This window comes from Brachyhypopomus gauderio, chromosome 19 (genome assembly GCF_052324685.1).
Source record: "Brachyhypopomus gauderio isolate BG-103 chromosome 19, BGAUD_0.2, whole genome shotgun sequence".
Lineage (NCBI taxonomy): Eukaryota > Metazoa > Chordata > Actinopteri > Gymnotiformes > Hypopomidae > Brachyhypopomus > Brachyhypopomus gauderio.
This window is the reverse complement of record NC_135229.1, coordinates 7,391,670-7,414,633: the sequence shown is the minus strand read 5'-3', so window position 1 is coordinate 7,414,633 and position 22,964 is coordinate 7,391,670. Positions and strand designations below refer to the sequence as shown.

Below are 22,964 nucleotides of genomic sequence, written 5' to 3'. Positions count from 1 at the left end.
GCGCCACTGTACCCGTCACCATCCATCAGCACTAATCAAGCACGCCGCCATCTGCCTGCCCGCAGTATGGGAGCGGAGCGATCTCACGAGTGCTCCGTCACACAGACCAGAAAAAAAAAAAAAGGCCAGAATAGAATGTGCGGAACGTGACGCTCGACTGAGCGCGAGCGCGAACGTTCAGTTTTCGCGCGGCCGTTCGGGCGGTCTCGCCGTGTAGCCTCCTCACCTTTCTGCTGTCCTTATCGGTGGTGGGGTTGTTGGTGATCTTGTAGTTGTGAAGGTCGAGGACTTCCTTCATCTCGTAATTGTCCCCTCGTCGCTTGCAAATGATCACTGCGATGTCGAAGAGAAAAATGTGCCTGTAACGTCAACAAAAGTTACATTATATTTCATGTCTGCTGCGTGTGCTTATGTCAAGCAGGGTTGCCATGTACGTGGTCTGGTAAAACATAAGCTTTCTAATAATTGTCCTTCTTTAAGTGGTGAGATTTGGACAAACACATGAGAAATGTTTTGTGGCAGTACATCTCATTCACAGATGTTATTTCTTACACAAATTACTTCAGCGCTTAAACATATTTGTCAGTGTAAGCAATGAGTAACAGAAATTGTATGTAAAACTACGAAAATGTCCAGTGTCCAGTGTGTCCTGGGTTCCCCACAGAACCTCACCTGTCCTGCCTCCGCTTGTCCACGTTGGACGCCACTCGGACCTCCCCGTCACCCTTCGGCCTGCCGTACATCTTTAGTGGCTGATTCTGCACGGGGAGACCATGAAAGTGGATGAGACCAACGACAGCAGGACGAGATGACAGAGACAGTCACTGCTCGCTTGTTGTTATAGAAGAGTAAAAAGGAGCATATCCTTAACAAATAATAATCGTTACATCTTCTGTGGACCAATCAACATTTAGAAGGCTCTCCTACTATCTACATATTATGTATTGTTATGAGACTCACCAGATTCTCTATGGACCTCTGGTACTGATCAATCTCTCGTAGGGTCTCATTGTCCCTCTTTACTTCATTAACATACTGAGCCAAGTCCTGGTCCAAAGAGAACAAAGGGAAGAGGAAGCCAGCTAATTAGGCATGTCAATATGGCATGTAAATGTAAAATATGAATATGCATATCATTTAAAGGTGTGCTCTGTGACTTCAGAATGGCAGAGTGGTGCCCTTGACGGATATATTTCGCTATGCACTATACACAAAGCTATGTATGATGGAGCCAGTATTTGGAAAAATGAATGTTTCATTCCTCAGGCGATTTTGCCACTACTGCTGCTGCAAACAGAAGATGATGAAGTTCCCCTGGCCTATTTAAATGAAATTTCTGCAATAGTAACATTTATATGAAATATATCAGATGTAAAGAAGATAAAAGTAGCAGTTAACAACAACAACAACAACAACAACATGGTATCTTTAGTAGTGGCCAATGCTTCATTCCTTTGCCTTGTCACTGCGATCAGGATTGTTGCAGCAAATTCTGGGCCCTGTACACTCTCAATGTGAGTGGGCCCCTATAAATGTCAGTAAACGAGGCACATGAGCAAAATGGGCCCCTCTCCCTACTCGGGCCCTGGGTAGTCAGGTCCACTTTTCCCCCCCACTACCACGCCCATGACTGCGATATACAAATATCGCAAATACCTCTAAACTCATCATTCCCAATTCAAAGATCCCTCATTTTAGATTACATAAATTGAAACAGATTTTAGCTTTTAACAAGCAGCCTCTGTTTCAAAGCTTCACTTGAGACGCTGGATTTAATAGGCCATTTCGCAAGCGGTGGCACGACCAGAGCGGCCTTTTGTGTACGAGCTCTGTAGCATCACCACGCAGCTGAAGCTAATTCCAACGAATCAAATCGCTCAGGGTCGCTGCTCCACTTCTGCTCGCCTCATAGTCCCAAGACTCCTTTTAAGTTGTTCAACCAGTCAGGGCCCCCCAGTGAACAAGGAGCTTAAAGGAGCTTTTTGACCAAAGAAGCTTATGTCACTACAACCGAACAAAATGCTAGTTTAATACCAAATGAGTGATAGCTAGCATAAGGCTAACAGGCCTTACCATTTTTCATTAAAGTTTTTCCTTTCAGTGCACAGTTACAGACTGTAGGCCATCTGTTGCCATGAATAAGTTGTCAGATACCATCTTTGAGATTGATTTTTGAAAGTCTGAGATTGATCATTTTTGGGCCACACCACAGCTGGCCGGTCATTATATGAGCAATGGACCAAACAGAAATAGCTAAACTGACAAGGTAGTGGTACGGAAACAGCTGTGTAACAGGCCCAGTAGTGTTGTACTTCAAACATGCGCCAGAACGACAGTGTTTTAATGGCTGAGAGTATTTTTCCATTTGCATAAAAAAGTCTCATGGGTCTAGATGTTCTACTAAAAAATGAAAAGAAGGAAGAAGAAAAACAACGACAATTGTTGCAAATGATGCTTTCTGGTGACTTTATTTTGCATTTCTGTCGATCTGTTCTCTTGGCTATGTCTGCACCAGGAGTAGCACGACGTGTTCCTTCATGTGCACACATAATGCGAAATCACTGCAATTCCAAACACCCCAAATAAACATAAAACACGAGACTATAAGTGTGACTACACTGGGAGTTTTTAAAAAGGGGGATTCATCAGCGTTTTTGAAGGCATAAACGATCGTCGCGTTGTACTGTCTTCGCAGGCCTGTGAGAAACCCCAGCAGAGAAGTTTCTCATTACTGCTGCCATCAGTGAGGCCGTGCAACCCTGAATGTAAATGATAGTACACAGCAAAATCTGTGGTGGAAAAAAAGCAAGGGTGCCCTTTAACAGTCAAAAGTGAGCACATCTGGGTCGGCCGCTATTAACGCAGCATGAGGTCAGGTGATTTCCCCAGTGCTTGCAGTATGCTCTTATATCTAATGACAGAAGCATGTTCTTAATTTGAGAATTCAGAACAGCAGCAGGTTTCTGAATGTTGGGCCAGATGACGTTCTCACGATGACCTTGTGTTTTACTGCATGTACCCGAAAGCTGCTTGATGCTGGCGAGGCTGCTAACGGAAACACGAAAGCACAGCATCTTCCACGGACAGAAATTACTTTAAAACATCGTGATATTGCATCAGTGTTGCTGAAATGGAGAATTGGTCCTGCCCCCTGTTGAGTTGCTGCAGAGAAACAGGCTCTGTACTCACTCGCAAAGCATCCAGGGCTACTTGCAAGTTGGTCTTCTCAGAGTCGTCGTGAGCGTATTTGACCAGCTCCTGCACAACAAAGAATGGAAGAGACTGAAGCCATTGCAGTGATGTTGACCTCAGAGGCCCCGTCACAGTGAACACGGCACCCAGCTTGGCCGAGCGAGGAGTCAGAGAGGTGAGCTAACGGAGGGGAACCCAGTGGTGGGGGCTTCACTTAAGGCAGCGTTTACCCCCTCGACCTTTTTTGCCGAGTCATTTGCAACCTTCTCTCCACTATACGGGAGGACATCCCACCATCATCACACCTCGGAGAGATGGCAGGAGACGGACATTGGGGGGGCAGACAGGCGGAATGAGGGAGAGTCACCCAATCAGAATGAAGAACTACAGCCGAGTGAGCGAGTGTCAAAGCAAGTTTCCATAGTGTGTGTGTGTGTGTGTGTGTGTGTGTGTGTGGGGGGGGGGGGGGGTGCACGTTGAAACTTGGAAAAGCCAGAGACGTCGATTGGAAACCAGGAACTTTCCCGCAACTCTGCAACAGAGAGACTCTGCATCACTGCTGTAAATAAGCTAATTAATGTGACGAGCGGAGATGACTGCACTGGCGTTTTCTGCAACCGTGACGTAGCCTGCAGCTCACCACAGAGGGGCAAAAACACGGAGCTGCCAACAACCCAAAGCCACTTCACTCACTGTTTAGCATGATCACCCAGTATTCACACTCCTTTATTTGTTGCATTCTTTATGAGTTATGGATTTAATTTGAATGCATATAATTGGCTTTATTTGTTATATAAAATTATATAATTTTAAGCATCAATTTACACTTTTAATTATGGATCGAATCCATAATGACTAAGTGAAAAAATATTTTTAGAAAGCTTGCCAGGTAATAGAGGAGAGAGAGAGAGAGAGAGAGAGAGAGAGAGAGAGAGTGTGTGTGTGTGTGTGTGTGTGTGTGTTACCTTTGAGGCTCAAACAGGCCCACAAGCATGTACCCTGCCGCACTGTCTTGTAGGTGGATGGATTGCAGGTGTAAGACAGAACAGAAGCTAAAGGGGTCTGCCTGTCGCCCAAAGAACCTGACATAACAACGTGGGAGATTTAGGGGTTTGTCCTTGGCAAAACGCCAGCAAACGCTCCCCCCCTCCAGACTTCGGTTAACGTCTGGGTTTCTGACTGCCGGCTTGTTCCAAACATCACCAGTTCAGCGTTCACATGATGGCGTTTCAGTGTGTCCTGTGCATGCACAAACACCCTCGGCACACGTTTCGTGTGTGACAGGTCCATGCGACGGCACGAGAGTATTGTGGCGAGCAGCAAAAAGACACAAAAAGAGACACCCCTGTGGGTGTATAGGGAGAAGTCCTGTTATCATGTCCTGGAAATGATTTCATGGAGCAGGGCTCAAATATGTTTCGGACACCCTGGTGCGTGTGTGTGTGTGTGTGTGTGTGTGTGTGTGTGTGTGTGTGTGTGTAATTCATCTGTTCTGTGCCACTGCCATCACTCTGTCCTGGTGTTAGGCTAGTGTGATATTTGTTTGCAGTCTGCGATGCAAGCTTGGTGCCAGGTTTTGCTTAGACACCATTTTCAGAAGAACGAGTTAGACAAGACCTGGACTCTGTCGCCCCCGAGTGGTAAGTTTCGGAAATGACTCATCATGATGACTTGCTTGTAGAGGACAATTATTTAACTTCTCAGCTGAACGTTACATTGATCTCGAAACGGCGACATTTATTTTGCCCAAACTTCTCTGTACCAGTAATGGTTGTTGATTTTCAAGAACTAAAACTACAGGGTTGAAGGTACCGCAGGTTAGCGGAAAGGCTGACGAATACGCAGCGTGTGTGTGTGTGTGTGTGTGTGTGTGTGTGTGTGTGTGTGTGTGTGTGTCCTACCTGCAGTAGTAGAGGGTACTTCAGTACTCGCTGCATAGGAACGACAAGCAGGTCTCTCAGAGTGAACTTCCCACTGTTGGCTCGCTTCGAGCACTCCTGCGGCACATAAAACGCGGAAGCGCACCGCGAATCCATCCACATCAAAAACGCTTAGAGGGCCTCGGCTAAACTTTAGATGAACCGCATCAGGGACGCATCGGCGGAACACCGAGTCAACACCGAGGGGACGTTCACACCGCCTCGCTGTCACAAGTGAACCTCCGATCTCAGTTCTGCACACCGACTCAGCCGAACCCTCCAGGCGTTCAGAAGCGCTGGAAGCCACAAACATCACCTTGAAGCTCCTTCATGTTTTTGCCATAAGGCCAAATGGTGAGGGAATACAAACAGTCGAACAAACAAAAAACTAGTTGTTCTCCCCTCCTGAGAACTTGCTGTCCTGGTGAGTGGAGGTTTTCTGGTGACAGCGAGACTCTTGTTAGGCTGCGGAATTGTGCTGGTACCTCCAGCTTCAGACGAACGTCCTCTTTCTCTTTACAGAGGCAGTCCAGCGTCGCGATGGCTGCCTCCACCTGTCCGCAGTATGTCCCATAAATCAGTAGCCTACATCACAAGGTTGAAATTATAGACCAACAGCGTGAAAAATTACATTTTTGTGATATTTTCCCCAAGCAGCCACAGTAATCTGGTTTCTACATGCATTATACATACCTGTCCTTATATGCTATGAAGATCTGGTAGAGATTTGATGCGTTCTTGTTTTGGATGGAGTCCTGAATTTCGACCATGAGGGCTTTGTGCACTTTAACTAGAGCCTACTCATGTTATGACATAGACACGCACAGGCAAAATAAGATCAGTTCATAGACGCACAGGCAAAATAAGATCAGTTCATAGACGCACAGGCAAAATAAGATCAGTTCATAGACGCACAGGCAAAATAAGATCAGTTCATAGACGCACAGGCAAAATAAGATTAGTTCATAGACGCACAGGCAAAAAAAGATCAGTGGGTAACACGGTGGCTTGGTGGTTAGCACGTTTGCCTGCACTGGGGTCTTGGGTTCAAGTCCCTATCTGATGTTCTCCCCGTGTCTGCGTGGGTTTCCTCCCACAGTCTAAAGACATGGAGGTTTGGTAAATTGACATTGCCTGATTCCCTGACAAATTCTCCCTGAGTGTGTGTCTGTGTCTCTTCATGTCCAATAAAAAAGTAATTGTCCGAGTGTCTGTGCATGAATGTGTGTGTGTCTGTGTGTGTGTGCTTGTATGCCCAGTGGTGGATGGTGCTCTGTCACTAGGGTCTGTCCTCTCTCCCCTTCCTGCACCCCATTCAGTCCCCCAGGGGGCTGTGGATCCCGGTAGAGAGTACGCTGTGTGCAATTGGCTGCTGCTTCTCGCCGGTGTGTGATTGGTTGTGTAAGAGTTGTACCAGTATTAAAATTGTAAAGTGACCTTGAGTATCTAGAAAGGCGCTATACAAGTTGAAGATTCATTCATTCAAAGACACCGACGCACAGGCAAAATAAGATTAGTTCATAGACGCACAGGCAAAATAAGATCAGTTCATTGACGCACAGGCAAAATAAGATCAGTTCATAGACGCACAGGCAAAATAAGATCAGTTCATAGACGCACAGGCAAAATAAGATCAGCTCACCGGGATGTTAAGAAACACTCTGTCGATGTCTGCTGCTGAGATGAACTTTTTGAGAGGCATCATAAAATACTGTGAAAATAAAGATTGCACCATAAACCGACACTATGGAGACTCTGGCTGGATGAGTTGAATGTGGTGGAGGGCGGTGGTGGATGGTGCAGTGTGGTACGACGTGGAAGGGACAGATGGAGCTCTGACCTTCTCGATGGCGTCTAGAGTCTCGGTGTATCTCTCCTCTGTCTGTTTAATCTCAAAGAGGCAGTACTTCCTAATGTCCACTTCAGTGTGTTTTGGCTGCCAAAACACACACGAAACACACACACACACAAAACACACACTCCATGCATGTATGAATCCTGCAAATCCTTCTGACTTGGACACACTTCTAATGTGAAGTGTTCCCATATTTAATAAGATGACTCTTTGAACCCCTTTTGGAGTTACGTAGCAACACTTTTCCAACAGAAGAGTGGGAGTGTGTGACAGTGAGAAGACCTCCGAGATGTGTGAATGTGTGTGTGGATGTGTCCAAAGTACAGTTGGATGCTGAGAGCTAGTCAGAATCGGAATTTCATAAATGGAGTGAGAAGAGTTAAAGAAAGCAAAAGGGACAGGCAGGTTCTGACCCAATTGTTTCAGAATCAGGTGAGCCTGACATTCAGCACAGGAAGTAACAGTCAGTCATTCTGCTGTCATAACTAAAGTTAGCCGGCCCAGGAACTACTGTGTAAAGCGAACATCACTATTTCCAGGAGCAGCGTCCACCGTCATTGAGGAAGAGGAAGCAGACACCCCTCACTGGTGTTTAAGTGCAGGTCAACAAGCCTCGCAATGAAATGCAATATCAGAAACAATTTAGAGGTCTAAGACTGTTTCTTGGAAACAAGGGGGGTGGAGGAGGTTCTAGGTTCCATGTGTGTGTGTGTGTGTGTGTGTGTGTGTGTGTGTGCGTGCGTGGGGGGGGGGGGGGGGGGTGTAATCATGAACGTACCCGAGATGTAGTTTCCGTACGCATCAGATCCATATATATTTCACCTCCTTCCGCATCACCGTACATAGGATCATATACATCCTCCAACACCTGCTCACTATCACACACACACACACACACACACACACACACACACACACACGTTACTTCAGACACACACTGCACTCTGCAAGAACGTGATAGCCGACACAAATCCATTTCAAGCCGACATAAATCACTAAATGCATTAAAGGTCTTTAAATATATTGATCTACTTGCACGGCCACACTGATCTATTGTGTAGAAGTGAACACTGAGCCTTTGTGGTCCCTGGTTTCCAGTGTGGGCAGCTGGGAAATGAAACTTTGGCCATCACATCTCTCAGCTGCCTACAGCTTCCAGGGCACAGACACACTTGCTTTCTGATAAGCCCATTGTTGGTGTGGGTGACTACCGCACTGGTCCTGTTATAATACGCAAGAAACGGAACCACACGTTTACAGAAAACCGTGGGTGAAAATCCCACGAGCGGAGACAAACGGGTCCTTCTGTCTGCTGCGGTTCTAAGACTAAAATAACATCATAGGGGACGTGAGTTTGATAAAAACTGTAATACTTACTCAATAAGATCAGCCAAATGCAGGTAAATATCTTCATGTTCTATACTCTCCCCTGTCGGAAATGGCCTACGAGATCAATGTATTAAGAATAATTTAGCGCTTTTGTATAGTTTGGTTGTCTAACAATAGTTTGAAGGTCACATTTTAACATTTTCAAATGTATGCAAATAGATTTGTTTTTTATTTGATCTTTTTAAATAAAAAAGCATGTATCTGACCTTATGCCTGACTGCTGTGCAGTTGATGTGTGGGAAAGTTTGGACAAAGTGTCAATGACCTGCAACCGTAGAGTGAAATATCAAAAATCCAACTCAAAAATATCTGCAACACTTCATGTATCAAAAGTGATCATATTAATAACATTAATAACCCACACACATACAAAAAGGGGGGGGGGGGGAGAGACAAAGATTAAAGTTGCTAACTCTGGTTATACCTTATTAAAAAGGTTGCAGACCACATTCACAAGAGGAAATGGTCTGGCCACAGACTCTGTATGTTTCTCACAAGTTATGTGGGTTGGGGGCTGCTTCAGTGAACATATGTGAAATTCACTTTTGCTTTCTCACTCCAAAGCACCTTTTTCACCAATCGTATATTCCTGACGAACAACGCCGTGCCACGAACAACGCCGTGCCACGCACAACGCCTCACCATCCTTGTGTTGTGGTACATGTATAGATGTTAAACTCAACTTATTTCACCAGGCTGTTTCGCATGACGCGTTGTAATCTGGAGTGATAATTGGCATACACCGGATGATGGGTAGAGCTCTTTTCTGTGGAGACGCAAAAGCCTTCCAGTCAATTGCATGGTGCCTTAGGCTCTGAGTAATTAAAAGTATCTCATTAAAGGCAACAGCAGGGAAACTAGGCTAGTAATTACTGCAGAATTAATTTGTCGAGGTCAAAGGTGCCTAGCCACTGTCCTGGAGGGTCCAAGGATTGTCAGAGTTCTTCCAAATGAACCGTATTCTCCTCATTGAGGGCTTGAGTTGTCTGAGGTCTCACTAAAGTGATGTAGTCGTCACGTGTTTAATAACACAGCACGAAAGGTTTTTCATTATTGATCATATTGTTTGGTGCAAGTACTCCATAGCTCATGTAGGCCATCAATCATATTGCAGTAAGTTGTATGTACCCAGAAATGTACTCGGAGAGAGATGTAGAAATACCACAGTGAGCTCCAGTAGATTTCCAGAGAAATGGGACATTCCACATTATGAAACATGTCCCGTGAAAATGGAACATGTTTATAGCACATCATGGCATGAGGATATTCTTTTTTTTTTGATGTCTCATTTAAGTCTGAAAATTCTGGTTTAAATTTCACCATCTATTACAAACCTACAGACTCGCATGCTAATTTGCAGAACAACTCTTCGGATCCACGGTCTTCAAGAACTTGTACACATCTTGCAATCAAACTGGTTGATTGATTGAAAAACTCTATCCGACCTTCACAACTATTAAGACATCAGCGCATTTTCAGTGAGAATGAAGGTTTCCTTCAGAAAAGTACGTAAATGTGTGAATTTTTTCAAAACTGTAGATTTTCCAAGATCAAAATAATTGACGATGCATTTGCTTGCGTTTTACATTTTCAGAGAGTGGATGCAACGACTTGGAGACGGTACCGTTAAGAGAAGAATTTCTTTAGTGCCCACACATCCTACAAATAAAACAGTAGCTAATATTACACTAAAACCCTTTAAATCTTGCAGGATGATGCAGGGAACACACTAATCTCCAACAGATGAGACAAAGCCATCACAGTAATGCTCATAAGGAATAAGATAAATGACCTGTCGAATAATAACTGTGGTACTGTAGCCTACGGCCACTCTAGATGTAGTACGTATGAATTTATTAACCCAGCCACTATAATAACTGGCATGCAAAGAGATTTACTATTAATTCTCTTGCAAGAGATGCAATCAGCTTCACTCCAGAGAACCCAGCTGAAGACCCGACGATGGCTCTGCTCAACACCTTTGGACCATCTGAATTAAGGATTTGCCATTTTCAGTTGCAAGGCATTTTATTGCTAATGAACATTGCATTTCCAGTTGTTGCTTTTGTGGCAATAAAGAAAGGAGATCAGTAGAGTTGGATCTCACCCTCTGGACTGTAGAACATCTTGGAACATCTATCCAGGCTGTGATGATGGGGGGGATGGTTACTGCCCACTAACACCATATAAGGCAGGGGTCGGCAAAAGAAAACCCGGGACAGGACGTGAAATACGGACATGTCCCGGGAAATACGGACGTTTAGTCACATTTAGTCATTCTTTTTTGCTGATGCTGGTCCAGCGTGCTGCGTGCCAGTGATTATGCCTCGTGCCATAGGTTGCCGACCCCTGATCTAAGGCCTCATCTTTGCTAGTCTCTTAAACCACATCCTTTACTGCACATTCTTCATAGTATCTACATCTGTTTTTTTTTTTCCTAAACACCTGACCTGCAGCTACATTTCAGACACACAGGCCAGTGTGCAGTGTTCCTACAGACAGTGTGGGGGAGGATTTTTTTTACAAATCTACCAATTAACTCAGACAATTAACATTAAATGCAGACAATCTTAAGAGCCAAAACAAACAAACTCTTACAAAATCTTTCATCATTTTTTTTAGGCTAAGACTAGGAACCCCCCCCCCCCCCTCCCATATCACATTTAAAGGTGCTAAAACATGCAGCACACACTTACACCCTTTCAAACACACACACACACACACACACACCGAACAGAGGCCGCTCCGAAGCTATTTGTGTAGAAGTCTGGTCAGGTTGGGGAGACTGTAAGGCGGTGCTCTTGGTCCCGTCCTGCCTTTATATTCACGTTATTAGCACTCTCCTTCTTTCAGACGCTCACCCTGGAAACTCTTGCCCATTGGCCACAACCCTTGTGAGATCTGCCAACAGCAACATCTCAGCCATCTGCAGTCACAGCCCCTGTATTCCTTCTCCTGTATTCCACCCCTCTGCCCCTGTATTCTACCCCTCTGCCCCTGTATTCCTGCCCCTGTATTCCTTCTCCTGTATTCTACCCCTCTGCCCCTGTATTCCTGCCCCTGTATTCCACCCCTCTGCATAGCGATAGCCTACAGTAAAAAAAAGTTCCTGAACTGAATTAAAATTGCTACAAGGCATAATTTACCGCTACAAAATCACTGGCTGCCTCAGCATGTATGGAACTTTAAATTAAGATTTAATTTGCGGATCTTTCTATGTATTTGTGGAGACGATATCTTGGACTCCAGGACAATATCTTGGAGTTGTGTTAAAATACAACTGTTGTCGGGGAGCCGTGACCAGGATGTAGCACCACGTTTCACCTACGGCACCGCGGGACATACAGCAGCTGTACAATATCGAGGAGGATCCATCATATATGTAATATCAATTCCCTGATGCTGCAATCAAACAGGTTATTATTATTAGTATTATTTTGTCTATATTATAAAGCATCACTTGAAAAAAGAAAAGCAGTTTGCCCTCTTGCTTGTTACACTGAAAGGTGCAACAATTGATCCAGACCACAGACACCCAGGTCGCATTGCACAAAAAAGTCACCACCAACTTAAGACATTACGGCTGAGAACTGTTTTACTTTTATTCAGATTGTGAGAGTGAATATATATCACTGAACACACACTTAATATTATTAATATATATTATATATTATATTAATATTTTTAATTTTCATACTGTTCTAGTGGAACATTAATTCCCTTCATCATACAAAAAGACTCTGCATGAATTGTGTAATGTATTGTGGTTATGGCAATTTAACGCGCCTACTATTTAAAAACATCTTACATTTTTCCCAAAATATTTCCCATTTTCTCTTTATAATATGCTATTTGTTACCTTCCCAAAGTCCCGTACGTCGAAGAGGTCAAAGGCCTCGAACAGCTCACTCTTCTTCATCCCAAAGGTCTCCGAGCAAGCGGAGAGGAAGGTGCGGATGTTCTTCAGACACAGGAACTGAAAGGAGGGACATTAGCCTCAATGACTAACGGCGCATATATATATATATATATATATATATATATACACACACTGTACTCTACAGTGTGTAATTATGGCTTGTTGAGATGGTTCCTTTCTGTGTGGGTAAAAAAATTAAATAAAAGCTAAAATAAAAGCACTGCTAGTTGGCCGTGTGGGGGTGTTCTGTCCTACAAGTCATGTAATCAAGCCTCCCATCACCCTAATGTGGAAATGTGACTATTTCAATTACGAAAGTCTGAAAGGCAAATGTATCTAAAATTACTAATCTCATAATAAAACACCAAACTACCAAGTCGTACTGTCACATGGGTTTTCACAGACAAGTTTATGACTCACAAAATTAGACTTTTATCCTCTGGGATCAGAATATGGCCTTTTTGTGCACTAGATAAGTCCACAACTGTCCAGGAATGTGGTCTTATCACCGGAGGACAAACATGGGAGCAAATGATGCTCTTCCGCTGACTGTGAGCTGGCCCGTCAGGCCCAAACCAGCAGGGTGGGGGTTGTGGTTCTGTCCTCTCAAGAGCAGGCAGATCAAAGTTGTGATTTTTATCAGGCCCCAAGGGTGCAGCAGGGGAATCTAAGAAGGATCAGAGAGGTCCAGGCTGACCTCCTGCACCTCCACCACTCCTCAAATGGAATCTCCCATAACCCATAGCAGCTTTAGTACCTCCCCAGACTGGCTTTAGTAAAGAACCCTGGTCATCTCAGAGCTTGTGAGGGAGGATTGTCTCATATACTAAATGTGACGTGAACTACCGGGACTTTGTAAGAAGTTATTACTAATGCTGCAGCTCTGCCATGCACCAAAGAGAAAAGACATTTACAAACAGCATTAACACTAATAAACACACTCAAATTTTCATCTACATTCTGAGCATGTCAAAAAACGTATTATAAAATAAAAAATTATGATATTGTATCAAGACATAAGGCTACATTCAGATTGCCTATGTAATAATAATAATAATAATAATAATAATACATGAGGAAAATGATGACTGAAGTTGTTCGGAGTTCTTTTTCAAATCTAATTTTATTTAAGGTTATAAATTTTTCTTAAGAAGTAGCTATGAAAGGAAATGCGTATCTGATGCATACCTGTGACATCTGTGGCCTTAGGTTGATCTCTTTCAAATTAATAGTATTTTGTTTCAGGTTGTTCAACAGCTGACAAAGCAGGACGCCATCACGAAGCGTTTGCGCCAGATCAAACACCTGCGCGGACTCCGCAGTAATCCGGTGGTTGGACGGCAACACTTTGCAGTTTATCAGCCACAAGGTGCACTGCTTCCAGTACTCCATAACGCTCGAAGTTAGTCAGCGACAGTCAGAGAATGACTGTTCTGAAATGTTGGCGCAAATAAAACGACAGTAGCTGTACATGTGGCGAAAGGGCAGACATTGACCGTGGAGTTTGGGCTCTCCCGTCTGGCTCTAGCGCCGTAGACTTCCATCAGTTATATTCTCTCTCAGCCACTTTATCACGTCCGTTTCCTCTTCCGTCTGTGCGTCCTCACTAGACCATCGCACCCATCACGACAGAATTTTTTCATTCTGTTCAGCAATGACAAATAAACGTGAAATATTCAGTTTTCGTGCGTAGAGATATTTTAAAATATTTCTTTCGTTTATTTGTTTGTTTATCAATACTGCGCACTGGCTGCTAGCTCATTTATACCTATTATTTCTTTGTCGGTTCTTCGAACTGGAAGTATCTATGAGGAAACATAATCGACTCTGGTTAATACGTTTAATGTGCAACCGTAAAACACCCTTGTCCGGGAATTATGCCTCTCGCGGATTATTTTTTAAGAATAAGAGGATTAAATAAAATCATTGTACTACACAATCCTATAGAATCCAGGATAAATTCTGTATGGTTTACAGATGACTTGTTCGGTAGTATAGAAAAAATACAGAACAACGTGAAGGTTCCATCAAGGAATGAAGATCTTTTAATATTCATTAACAGTGTTGCCATAGTTACTTTGAAACAGTAATCCGACTACTGACTACTGACTACTTCTTTAAAAAGTAGCTCAGTTAAGTTACTGACTACTTGCTTTTAAAAGTAACTAAGTTAGATTACTTTTAGTTACTTTCAGCAGAGGCTGATCCCCCGCCCCTATAACAGGAAAATGACTACCAGTTCTGCCAATACTCACTTTATTGACATGTATTTTAACCGGAACATCAAAAATGACACTGGCATTTGTAAACTTTTTCTTGAAATAGGCTTTGTTGTTTTTAAAATAAATAAATAAATAAGACAGTCTTTCTGTTCAACTCCGCCCACTTACAGGGTTGCCAATTCTCACGCATTGAGCGTGAGACACACGCATTTGACTGTCTTCACACGCTCACACGCCACACTTTCGATATCTCACGCCGAAAAAAAATCTAGTTTATTTACCTCTGATCCATATCTATGATTCAATGAGTTACTAGTTCGATCTGGCGCCAACCACCGGCGATCGATAGATCGTGATATAATACTGAATTTAGTCCATTTTACACCCCGCCCGGTAACAATTTACGTTCGCCGCCACCCCCCGGTTTTTTTCAGGTTTGACGTTGTGTTTTTGAAAGTAGACAGCACTCTGTCGCCAGCACAGAGTGTACAACGCACCTTAATGTTGTCATCCTTAACCGAAATAAAATCAAAATAATGCCTGTATTTCCAGCTGCTAAAGGCGACCCTCTCCTTCCATCTGACTTTGGCGCCGCAGAAATGACATAACCGCGCAAGAAACGTGTAGCCAAAAAATAAGAATGAATAACCTACGTTCCCCCGAAATGCAGAAATAGTAACGCACGATGTTTTAGATAAGTAACTTTAATCTGACTACTAGTTTTTAAATAGTAGTTGCGTTAGACTACTCGTTACTGAAAAAAGTAGTCCGACTACAGTAACGCGTTACGCGTTACCGGCATCACTGTTCATTAACAAGTTTAAAATTTAAACAAGTCTAAATTGAACTATATGGGATTTTTTAGCTAAACACTAAGCATTGGCATGTACAGTGGAGGAGATAATTATTTGATCCCTCACTGATTTTTTAAGTTTGCCTACTGACAGTTGTGGAGCTAGACTTTTTTTCAAGGGGTGGCCAAAGGGTGCCCCCCCCCCCCTTTGGCTCCACCACTGCATACTGATCAAGAAATGAACAGCCTATAATAGAACAGAATATCAAAAAAAAAAAATCCAGAGAATGACCACCTGTCACTTACCACCTGTATAAAAGACACCTGTCCACATAATCAATCAAACTCCAACTTCTCCATCATGGGCAAGAGGAGCTGTCTATGAGATTGTAGCTCTGCAAAAGGTTGAAATGGGTTACAAAACCATAATCAAGAACCTGGGTGAGGAGATAACTGTTGGTGCAATTGTAAATGGAGATAGAAGAAACTAGAAGAAGCACAAAATGACCATTAGTCGACCTTCTGGTCTGGAGCTCCACGCAAGATCTGACCTCACGGTGTCGCAATGATCGTGAGAAAAGTGAGAAATCAGCCTACAACATGGGAGGAGCTTGTTAATGATCTCAAGGTGGCTGGGACCACAGTCAACAAGAAAACCATTAGTAGCACACTACTCCAACGTGGATTAAAATCATGCAGTGCCCCCAAGGTCTCCTTACTCAAGAAAGCACGTGTGCAGGTCCATCTGAAATTTGCTGATGTACACCTGAATGATTCAAAGAGTTATTGGAGAAGGTACTGTAGTCGGATGGCCCCAAAGTAAATGTAACTTAGTTTGCTAGGGGATCAAATGCATTTTCACTCAAAATAAATCGGTGTTTTCCATGATGGAATTTTCTTTCCAATCTCACTGTTAAAATAAACCTACCATTAAAATTATAGGCTGTTCATTTCTTGGCCAGTGGGCAAGCTTACAAAATCAGAGCGGGATCAAATTATTTCCTCCACTATATGCAACTCATGACCCTCAAAGTGATTGGACCATTGTAGTAACGTGTTTTTTATACAGGTCATGTGTATTCAAACGTTGAAGCTATTTCTTGAGAACCTTGTATTTACCAATGCTTGGGGTCACTATTAGGACCTAACGTGCATCTTGAAACATAACACTCAATGCTGAAGAAATAGCAGCTTGTAGAGTGCTTGTAGAAATAGCAGAGTGTCTCTAGACGTCAGTTAACTTAATTGACGAATTATTTTAGACACCGAACCATTTTTCATGACTAAAATGAGACGAGAACTTAATAATTTACATAAAAGGATTAAAAGTATCACGAAATTAATCGACACGTTCGTCAACGAATAAAAACTACACGAAAATGTCTGGCAGGGACAACGTATCATAACTTATTTAGACTTGTGAAAGGCAGGGACAAGTTAGGAAAACCTCCAATCAAAACGTCTAGGGCGTATACCGGGAGGCGGGACAAGCCGGGTAGCCATCCAATCAAAGGCAGACAAACACAAATTCGCTCTAAACCCGGGAAGAGACCACACTAACCTTTTAACTGCCGTTACTCACGATGTAACGTCCTGTAGCGTTTAGAGCGTGTCCAGCTCGTGTTAACTCGGTACGGTGGCGAGTGACAGTGTGTCCGGACCAGAGTTCGGGAAACTAGCTAACTCCAGGAATCTGCGTTTTGATTATCGTGACCCAAATGGTTCTGTACACCCTAGAAAGTGGCATTGCTGCTTTTCCCAACCCAGTTTAATAAAGAACGTAATATGCAATTTACTATGAACAATGCACATATTTTTCAGGCAGAGCAGGCCTACTTGTCATCAATATTTTGTCATTCTATAAGCGAGGTCAGGTAAATAAAGACGATGTGTGCGTGTATTGGTCTTTCAAACATCAATAATATTCCATAACCGGTTAACAAATGTTTTATTTTGTGTAAGTGTATATAATGACTTAAATTCAAGGGAACTGGTGGGAACACGAGGTCCAGTGGTCTGGATGTAGGGGTAATAGACAAGAACAAGACAAACATGGAGAGAAGAAGGAAAATATGTTCTGAGGTGCAGACAGAAAAAAATATGAACAAAATGTCAGTGTTCTTATTGAGGGTCACAGACAGTGAATCATAAATTCCCTCACACTTGCTAGAAATGAAATACCATTAATTAAAGGAAACCTTCTAATTGCCAAGGGGAAAAATTATATGTTCAATACATTTTAAGACCAACGGTTAGTAACCAATATTGGATCACAAATCATTTTAACATCTTCCAAAATTATTCCTATATGGAATTAATACATTTTAAGATGTCTCTAAATTAACCTTATATGAGGTGTTCCATAATGCACTAATATATACAATAGGCACGCATTGAGATAATTTAGTTTCCTGTGTTGTTATATCTGTGGAGTTGGAGTTTTGACTCAAAATCCTAACATTGTCAGCTATATACTTTGAGATGCTGCAGTAGGCTAAATACCTCACGAGATAATCAAACCTCACAAAAACGTATTAACTTTCTCAGATTATGTACATATTCTGCAATCTTTAAATTATTTCCATATTGTGTTTTAATTCGTGGATCAGCATATCTGCACGGAACCGCGTGAGGTTTGCAGTCAAGATAAAGAAGTTTATGGCTTATGTTCTGACGTCAGTCAGTCACGTGTCCATTCTGTCCAATCCGAGATAAGAAGTCCAACTCCACAACAAATAACCTTCATAACTCCGCATGTCAACAATGAATATTAACGGATAAGGTAGGACACGTAGGTTCGTTGTTTTACGAAAATAAAGTAGTCTAACTAACGTTTTGATGTGTCATTTTACTCTTGTTTTAACTAGATGGGTCCGACTCCTGCCGACCGAGCCATTGGAGCGATCATTGGTTCGGCTGTCGCCGACGCTGCAGGTGTGTTTAGTAGCTTTGCGACACAGATCCTCCTTAAATATTCTAAAATTATAGATTTGTGGTTTGTTTTCTGTCCATGTGATTGTCTTTAGCTCAGCCACTTCACTGGGTTTATGATCTTCGTAAGCTCGGTGAATATTTGGGACTAAATGAAGAGCCGGAGTTCCGTCCCGAGTCTGCCAACCCGTTTTACAGAAGGGAAACCGGAAGCCAGAGTTGCTATGGCGACCAGGCCTTCGTGCTTCTGGAGTCCTTGTCGGAGTGTGGAGGTATCTGTTGCAAAAGAGCTCTAGGGTTATGCATGTGTCAATCACGTACATCTATGGTTTTATGATCTGCAGAGGCAGTTCAGTGTGTCTAGCTCTATCCACATGATTAACAAGAATATTACTGTCGATGTGAGCAATTCCCATCCTTGGAGGGCACATACCAGATCTAATCCTAGAGATTTCTGGGTAAAATGGTGTAAAATTCTGGGTAAAATTAGTCTTACCTCTGACAGAGCCCTGTAGCTTCTCTGTAACACCATGTTTTCCTGCTGGTCTTTAATGCTGAACTTTACGTTCTGAAAGGCTTGGATGTGGAAGATTTGAAGCTCCGAACTTATAAGTTCTTTGGGCCAGGATCGGTGTATGACACGCCTGTTAATGATCCGTACCGAAACAGACAAGGTAGGGCTGACCTGGGATTTTTAAAAGTATTTGCTGTGCTTAGTTTACTGACCATGAGGTAAAAAGGGAGCTTTAATTGTTGTCTGTGGGAAAAAAAACATGTATGCAGATATATGTTAAAGAAATACATTAGTAATAATTCCTGTCTGACTCATTGAGTTACTAATTACACTCTTATGGCCCAAGGTCCCAGGCCAAATCTGCCAATCGAAGGACCCTGGAGACAAGCAAGCCTAAAAAACTTTTTGAAGAATGTGGATTCTGGCAAGTCAGAAACAGGTACCCAGCTGCCAAAAATATGCCTGCAGCACCTCCAGCATTGTGTACAAAAACAGCGAATGCCGGGATCCGAACTGATCCGAACTGATTTCCTGGCTCGTCCTGCAGGGTGTAGCACGGATATTCAAATGGACGGTGTCGCCAAGCTTGCACCCATCGTGGCGTGTTATGCAGGAAAGCCAGAGATGCTGAATATGGTGGAGGACGCAGTACGGGTCACCCAGAACAACGACGCCTGCGTGGCGGTGACTCTTGCTGCCGCAAGGTAAGTCAGCTAAATGCAGAAGTCTGGGTTTATGGGAGATTCTCAATGCAGAGAATCTGCGTATGGCTTCTCTCACCCTGAAAGGTTCCTGGAGCATTTCATTCTGAACGGGCCTGATCCGAATGCGCTGGCCATGGTGCTGGAGCAGCTTAGCCACCCAAACAGAAAGAACCCACAGGAGCTGGACAAGGCTGTAGCAGGTAGGACTGACTGACATAATGACTACTGACATAATGACTACGCCAATGGAATGCTAGGCCTTCCTTGTTTTATTTATTTGACTAAAACAATGGGCATGCACACAGAGCCCACTCTCTTGTATAGTCTCTTGGAGTTTATTATTTAAGTATTTTCTTTTTATTATTAAAAGCATTTTTTGGCATATGTGGTGTTGAGTGCATCAGCCAAAGCCTGGCTTTGAAAGTCAGCAGTAAGTAGTTTAATAGAAAACTACTACTGTTTAAAAGTGAATGCAGAAGTTGCCATAATTCCTTTATATTACATGTGACTGGTTGAAATATTATATTTTACTGAAAGCTACTATGTTCAGCATATAAAAAAGTTGTTGATTTTGCATTAACCTTAAACATTTATATATATAGGATATATTCATCAAGTGAAGGACAATTTGAGCAGGTCCCCAAAGCAGCTGATTCCTGCAGTGTTTTCAAATACCTGAGGTAGATTAAACTCTGCATCCTGACACCATAAAACAACGAGGCAATACACTGATCCAGCTGGAAGAATTCAACAAAGATGATTTCAATAGAGCGTCACTGTTGACGGTTCACTAGCACTGTTGACGGTTCACTAGCCCAAAACACTTTTTTGGCTGATTTTCAAAACTCAAAGCCTTCTGGGTGTGGCCTTCATAATTATGGGTGTGGCTTTCAAAATTATGGGTGTGGTTTCTCTGTGGACATGTCCCTTCCACTTCCTCACTTGGCTGATTTTGATCCCACCATTTTTCTGCACCAAAGTGTTTTTTTTTATGTAAAGTGAAAATATGTTATCATTGCAAGAAAAAAAAAACATGCAAGAATATATATGCAAAATATATGGAGTTTGTCAACTCTCTAACATCTTGTTATTGTAAAAATAAAGGTGTTTGCTTGTCTGCTGATACCTGCATCCAGCCTGTATGGACTGTAATTCTCATCTGACTCTCCCAGGTCTGCCTGATGCGTTCCAAGCAGCGCTGCACGGTGTCCTGACGGCCTCGGGTTTTGAGCAGGCTGTGCGGGACACCATGCGCTGTGGGGGATGCACCTGCAGCCGGAGCTCCTTCATCGGGGCGTGTATTGGGGCCCAGGTGTGTTGACTTCTTCTCTCCTTATTAGTTTGACCATAAACCACTAGTGTGAAACACTTGTGATGCATTTATACATTAGTGTTCATTACTGAACAGTACACATGATTGCTTGATTAAATGCAATATATTCATTATGCCAGTGTGATGTTAATTTGCAACTGCTTAGATGCTGTGCCAGTGTGTATCCCAGTAATTTGTTGTTTGGTTCTTTTGAATGAAATCGAGAGGGTATGGCCAATATTATGTTGTTTGCCAGTTGACTAATGTATCCTGAATCCTGTGTCAAGGTTGGACTTCAAGGGATCCCAGATTCATGGAAGAGCAGGACTTCACGATTCAACACGCTTTTGGAGCTGGCCAAGAAGATGGTTGGTGCAGCGGAAGCGTAGACCGACTCTTACTTTCTTTCTTACATTCACTTCCATGGCTCTTGTGATTTGATAAGACAATTCATGAAAGTTTAAACCTAAATACATGTAAGGTTTAAACTTGATTTATTTGGTCTGTTAAGTCGGAGCATGTTGTGTTATATTTTATGGATTTCATTCTTTGTTCTTTTCTGAAAATGTTTGGTTGTTGAGCTGAAAGTCATGTGTCCTGGGGTTCTGTAAGCCAATACTTGTGGACAGGTAATAATTGTATGTTAATAACGATATGTTTATAATTTTAGGTTAATAATTATCTGAGTAAATGCAAAGGCTAGATTTTAGTAGTATACATGCTTCTCTTTCTTTCTTTGTAATCAGTTTTATTCAAGGTGCTTTACTGCCATGACAAGAAGTGTTGCATTTTTATTGCCAAAGATTGAGTTGCAGAGCTTGATAGTATTAAAAAATAATACAGCAAAAAAATATAACCATGTATATGTATTTATGGTATATAATGACCATAATATAAAAAGAAAAATGAAACTCTGTAATGCATTAGAAATATAATGTGTAATATACAAACACTTTAATATATGTATATAATTAGTGGGAGTGTCTATATGTATAATAAAGTGTGATAGTGATTCAAGTGTTTGTCAGGTGTGTGTGTGTTTGTGTCCCGTCATTATTATTTACTATCCATTCTATGGTAGTAGATGAAATCATATTGCACTGCCTGTATAAAACACTCTTGTGTTCCTCTAGTAGGTGTGGTAACATTTGAGAGGTTCTTAAGGACATTTAGTGATCCTTTTGGGAAATAATTCTTCCAGAATCTCGTTGAATCATTCTTTTAAGAGGTACAGCTTTCACTTTCATTTCTTACATTTACATTTATGGCATTTAGCAGACGCTCTTATCCAGAGCGACTTACAAAAGTGCTATGTAGTTGCTTGGAATCTCCAAGGTAGAATAGATAGTCCTGAACACAAGGTACTCCTGGAAAAACCACTAGACGAAAGTCAAATGATAACTAACAATTATACCTGAATATACACATCCCCTGAGGAAAAAGACAGTAAACAATTCCTATAACCCAATTATGCACAATACCTGAGGAAAGAGACGATAAATTACAATAGACAAAGCATAATTATGCAAAGTGCACTTGAAAGAGGTGGGTCTTCAGTCCACGTCTGAAGACAGCAAGTGACTCCGATGTTCGGACACACAAGGGAAGTTCATTCCACCACCTTGGAGCCAGGACAGAGAAAAGTCTGGATGCTTGTCTCCCATGTGTCCTGGATGATGGAGGGTCAAGACGAGACATACTTGAGGCGCGGAGGGCTCTAGGTATGCATCTGGGTTTTACCATGGCCATCAAGTAAGGAGGAGCTGGACCATTCTTTGCTTTGTAGGCCAGCACCAGGGTTTTATATTTGATGCGGGCAGCTACCGGAAGCCAGTGGAGGGAGCACAGCAAGGGAGTGACATGGCTGAACTTGGGAAGGTTGAAGACCAACCGAGCTGCAGCGTTCTGGATCAGTTGCAGGGGTTTGATGGCATGCATAGGAAGACCAGCCAGTAGGGAGTTGCAGTAGTCCAGTCTTGAGATAACAAGGGACTGGACAAGGACCTGAGTGGCCTCCCTAGAGAGAAATGGCCGAATCCTCCATTTCTTCGCATTGTTTGCAATCTTTGCTCTTTGGCACCCAGAAGACTGTACGTAGAACCAGTGAGACGGTGATTTTGTACTTTGTTAAGGCGGTTCTCAGTGTTTCGTCAGTTACTGTGCTCATGTAGTCTGCAATGGTTTCATTTTATATGAAGTGATTGGCGCCATCTG

General features: G+C 42.7%; 2 protein-coding genes across 3 annotated transcripts in view; one reads left to right on the top strand and one right to left on the bottom strand.

The window, feature by feature from the left end:
* The window catches only part of vav3b (vav 3 guanine nucleotide exchange factor b), a 35,281-nt gene extending 21,432 nt beyond the window's left edge, over positions 1 to 13,849 (bottom strand). For both annotated transcript variants that reach the window (XM_076982282.1, XM_076982283.1), the window contains exons 1-14: positions 13,463 to 13,849; positions 12,215 to 12,331; positions 8,562 to 8,620; positions 8,344 to 8,409; positions 7,745 to 7,841; positions 6,952 to 7,047; positions 6,754 to 6,822; positions 5,805 to 5,908; positions 5,597 to 5,696; positions 5,094 to 5,189; positions 3,190 to 3,258; positions 961 to 1,047; positions 673 to 758; positions 227 to 359 (exon numbers count right to left, since the gene is read on the bottom strand). In XM_076982282.1, the coding sequence (XP_076838397.1) occupies positions 227 to 359; positions 673 to 758; positions 961 to 1,047; positions 3,190 to 3,258; positions 5,094 to 5,189; positions 5,597 to 5,696; positions 5,805 to 5,908; positions 6,754 to 6,822; positions 6,952 to 7,047; positions 7,745 to 7,841; positions 8,344 to 8,409; positions 8,562 to 8,620; positions 12,215 to 12,331; positions 13,463 to 13,666 (1,383 nt within the window). In that variant the 5' untranslated portion in view covers positions 13,667 to 13,849. The remainder of the gene's footprint in view (positions 1 to 226; positions 360 to 672; positions 759 to 960; positions 1,048 to 3,189; positions 3,259 to 5,093; positions 5,190 to 5,596; positions 5,697 to 5,804; positions 5,909 to 6,753; positions 6,823 to 6,951; positions 7,048 to 7,744; positions 7,842 to 8,343; positions 8,410 to 8,561; positions 8,621 to 12,214; positions 12,332 to 13,462) is intronic.
* Positions 13,850 to 17,965: 4,116 nt separating this feature from the next.
* On the top strand, positions 17,966 to 21,767 carry selenoj (selenoprotein J). Its single transcript, XM_076981739.1, has 10 exons — positions 17,966 to 18,071; positions 18,157 to 18,223; positions 18,316 to 18,492; positions 18,796 to 18,894; positions 19,081 to 19,173; positions 19,282 to 19,438; positions 19,523 to 19,638; positions 20,041 to 20,118; positions 20,611 to 20,750; positions 21,038 to 21,767. Exons 2-10 carry the CDS (start codon positions 18,157 to 18,159, stop codon positions 21,137 to 21,139), a joined length of 1,029 nt encoding a protein of 342 aa, XP_076837854.1. The 5' UTR covers positions 17,966 to 18,071; the 3' UTR covers positions 21,140 to 21,767.
* Positions 21,768 to 22,964: the final 1,197 nt, after the last annotated feature.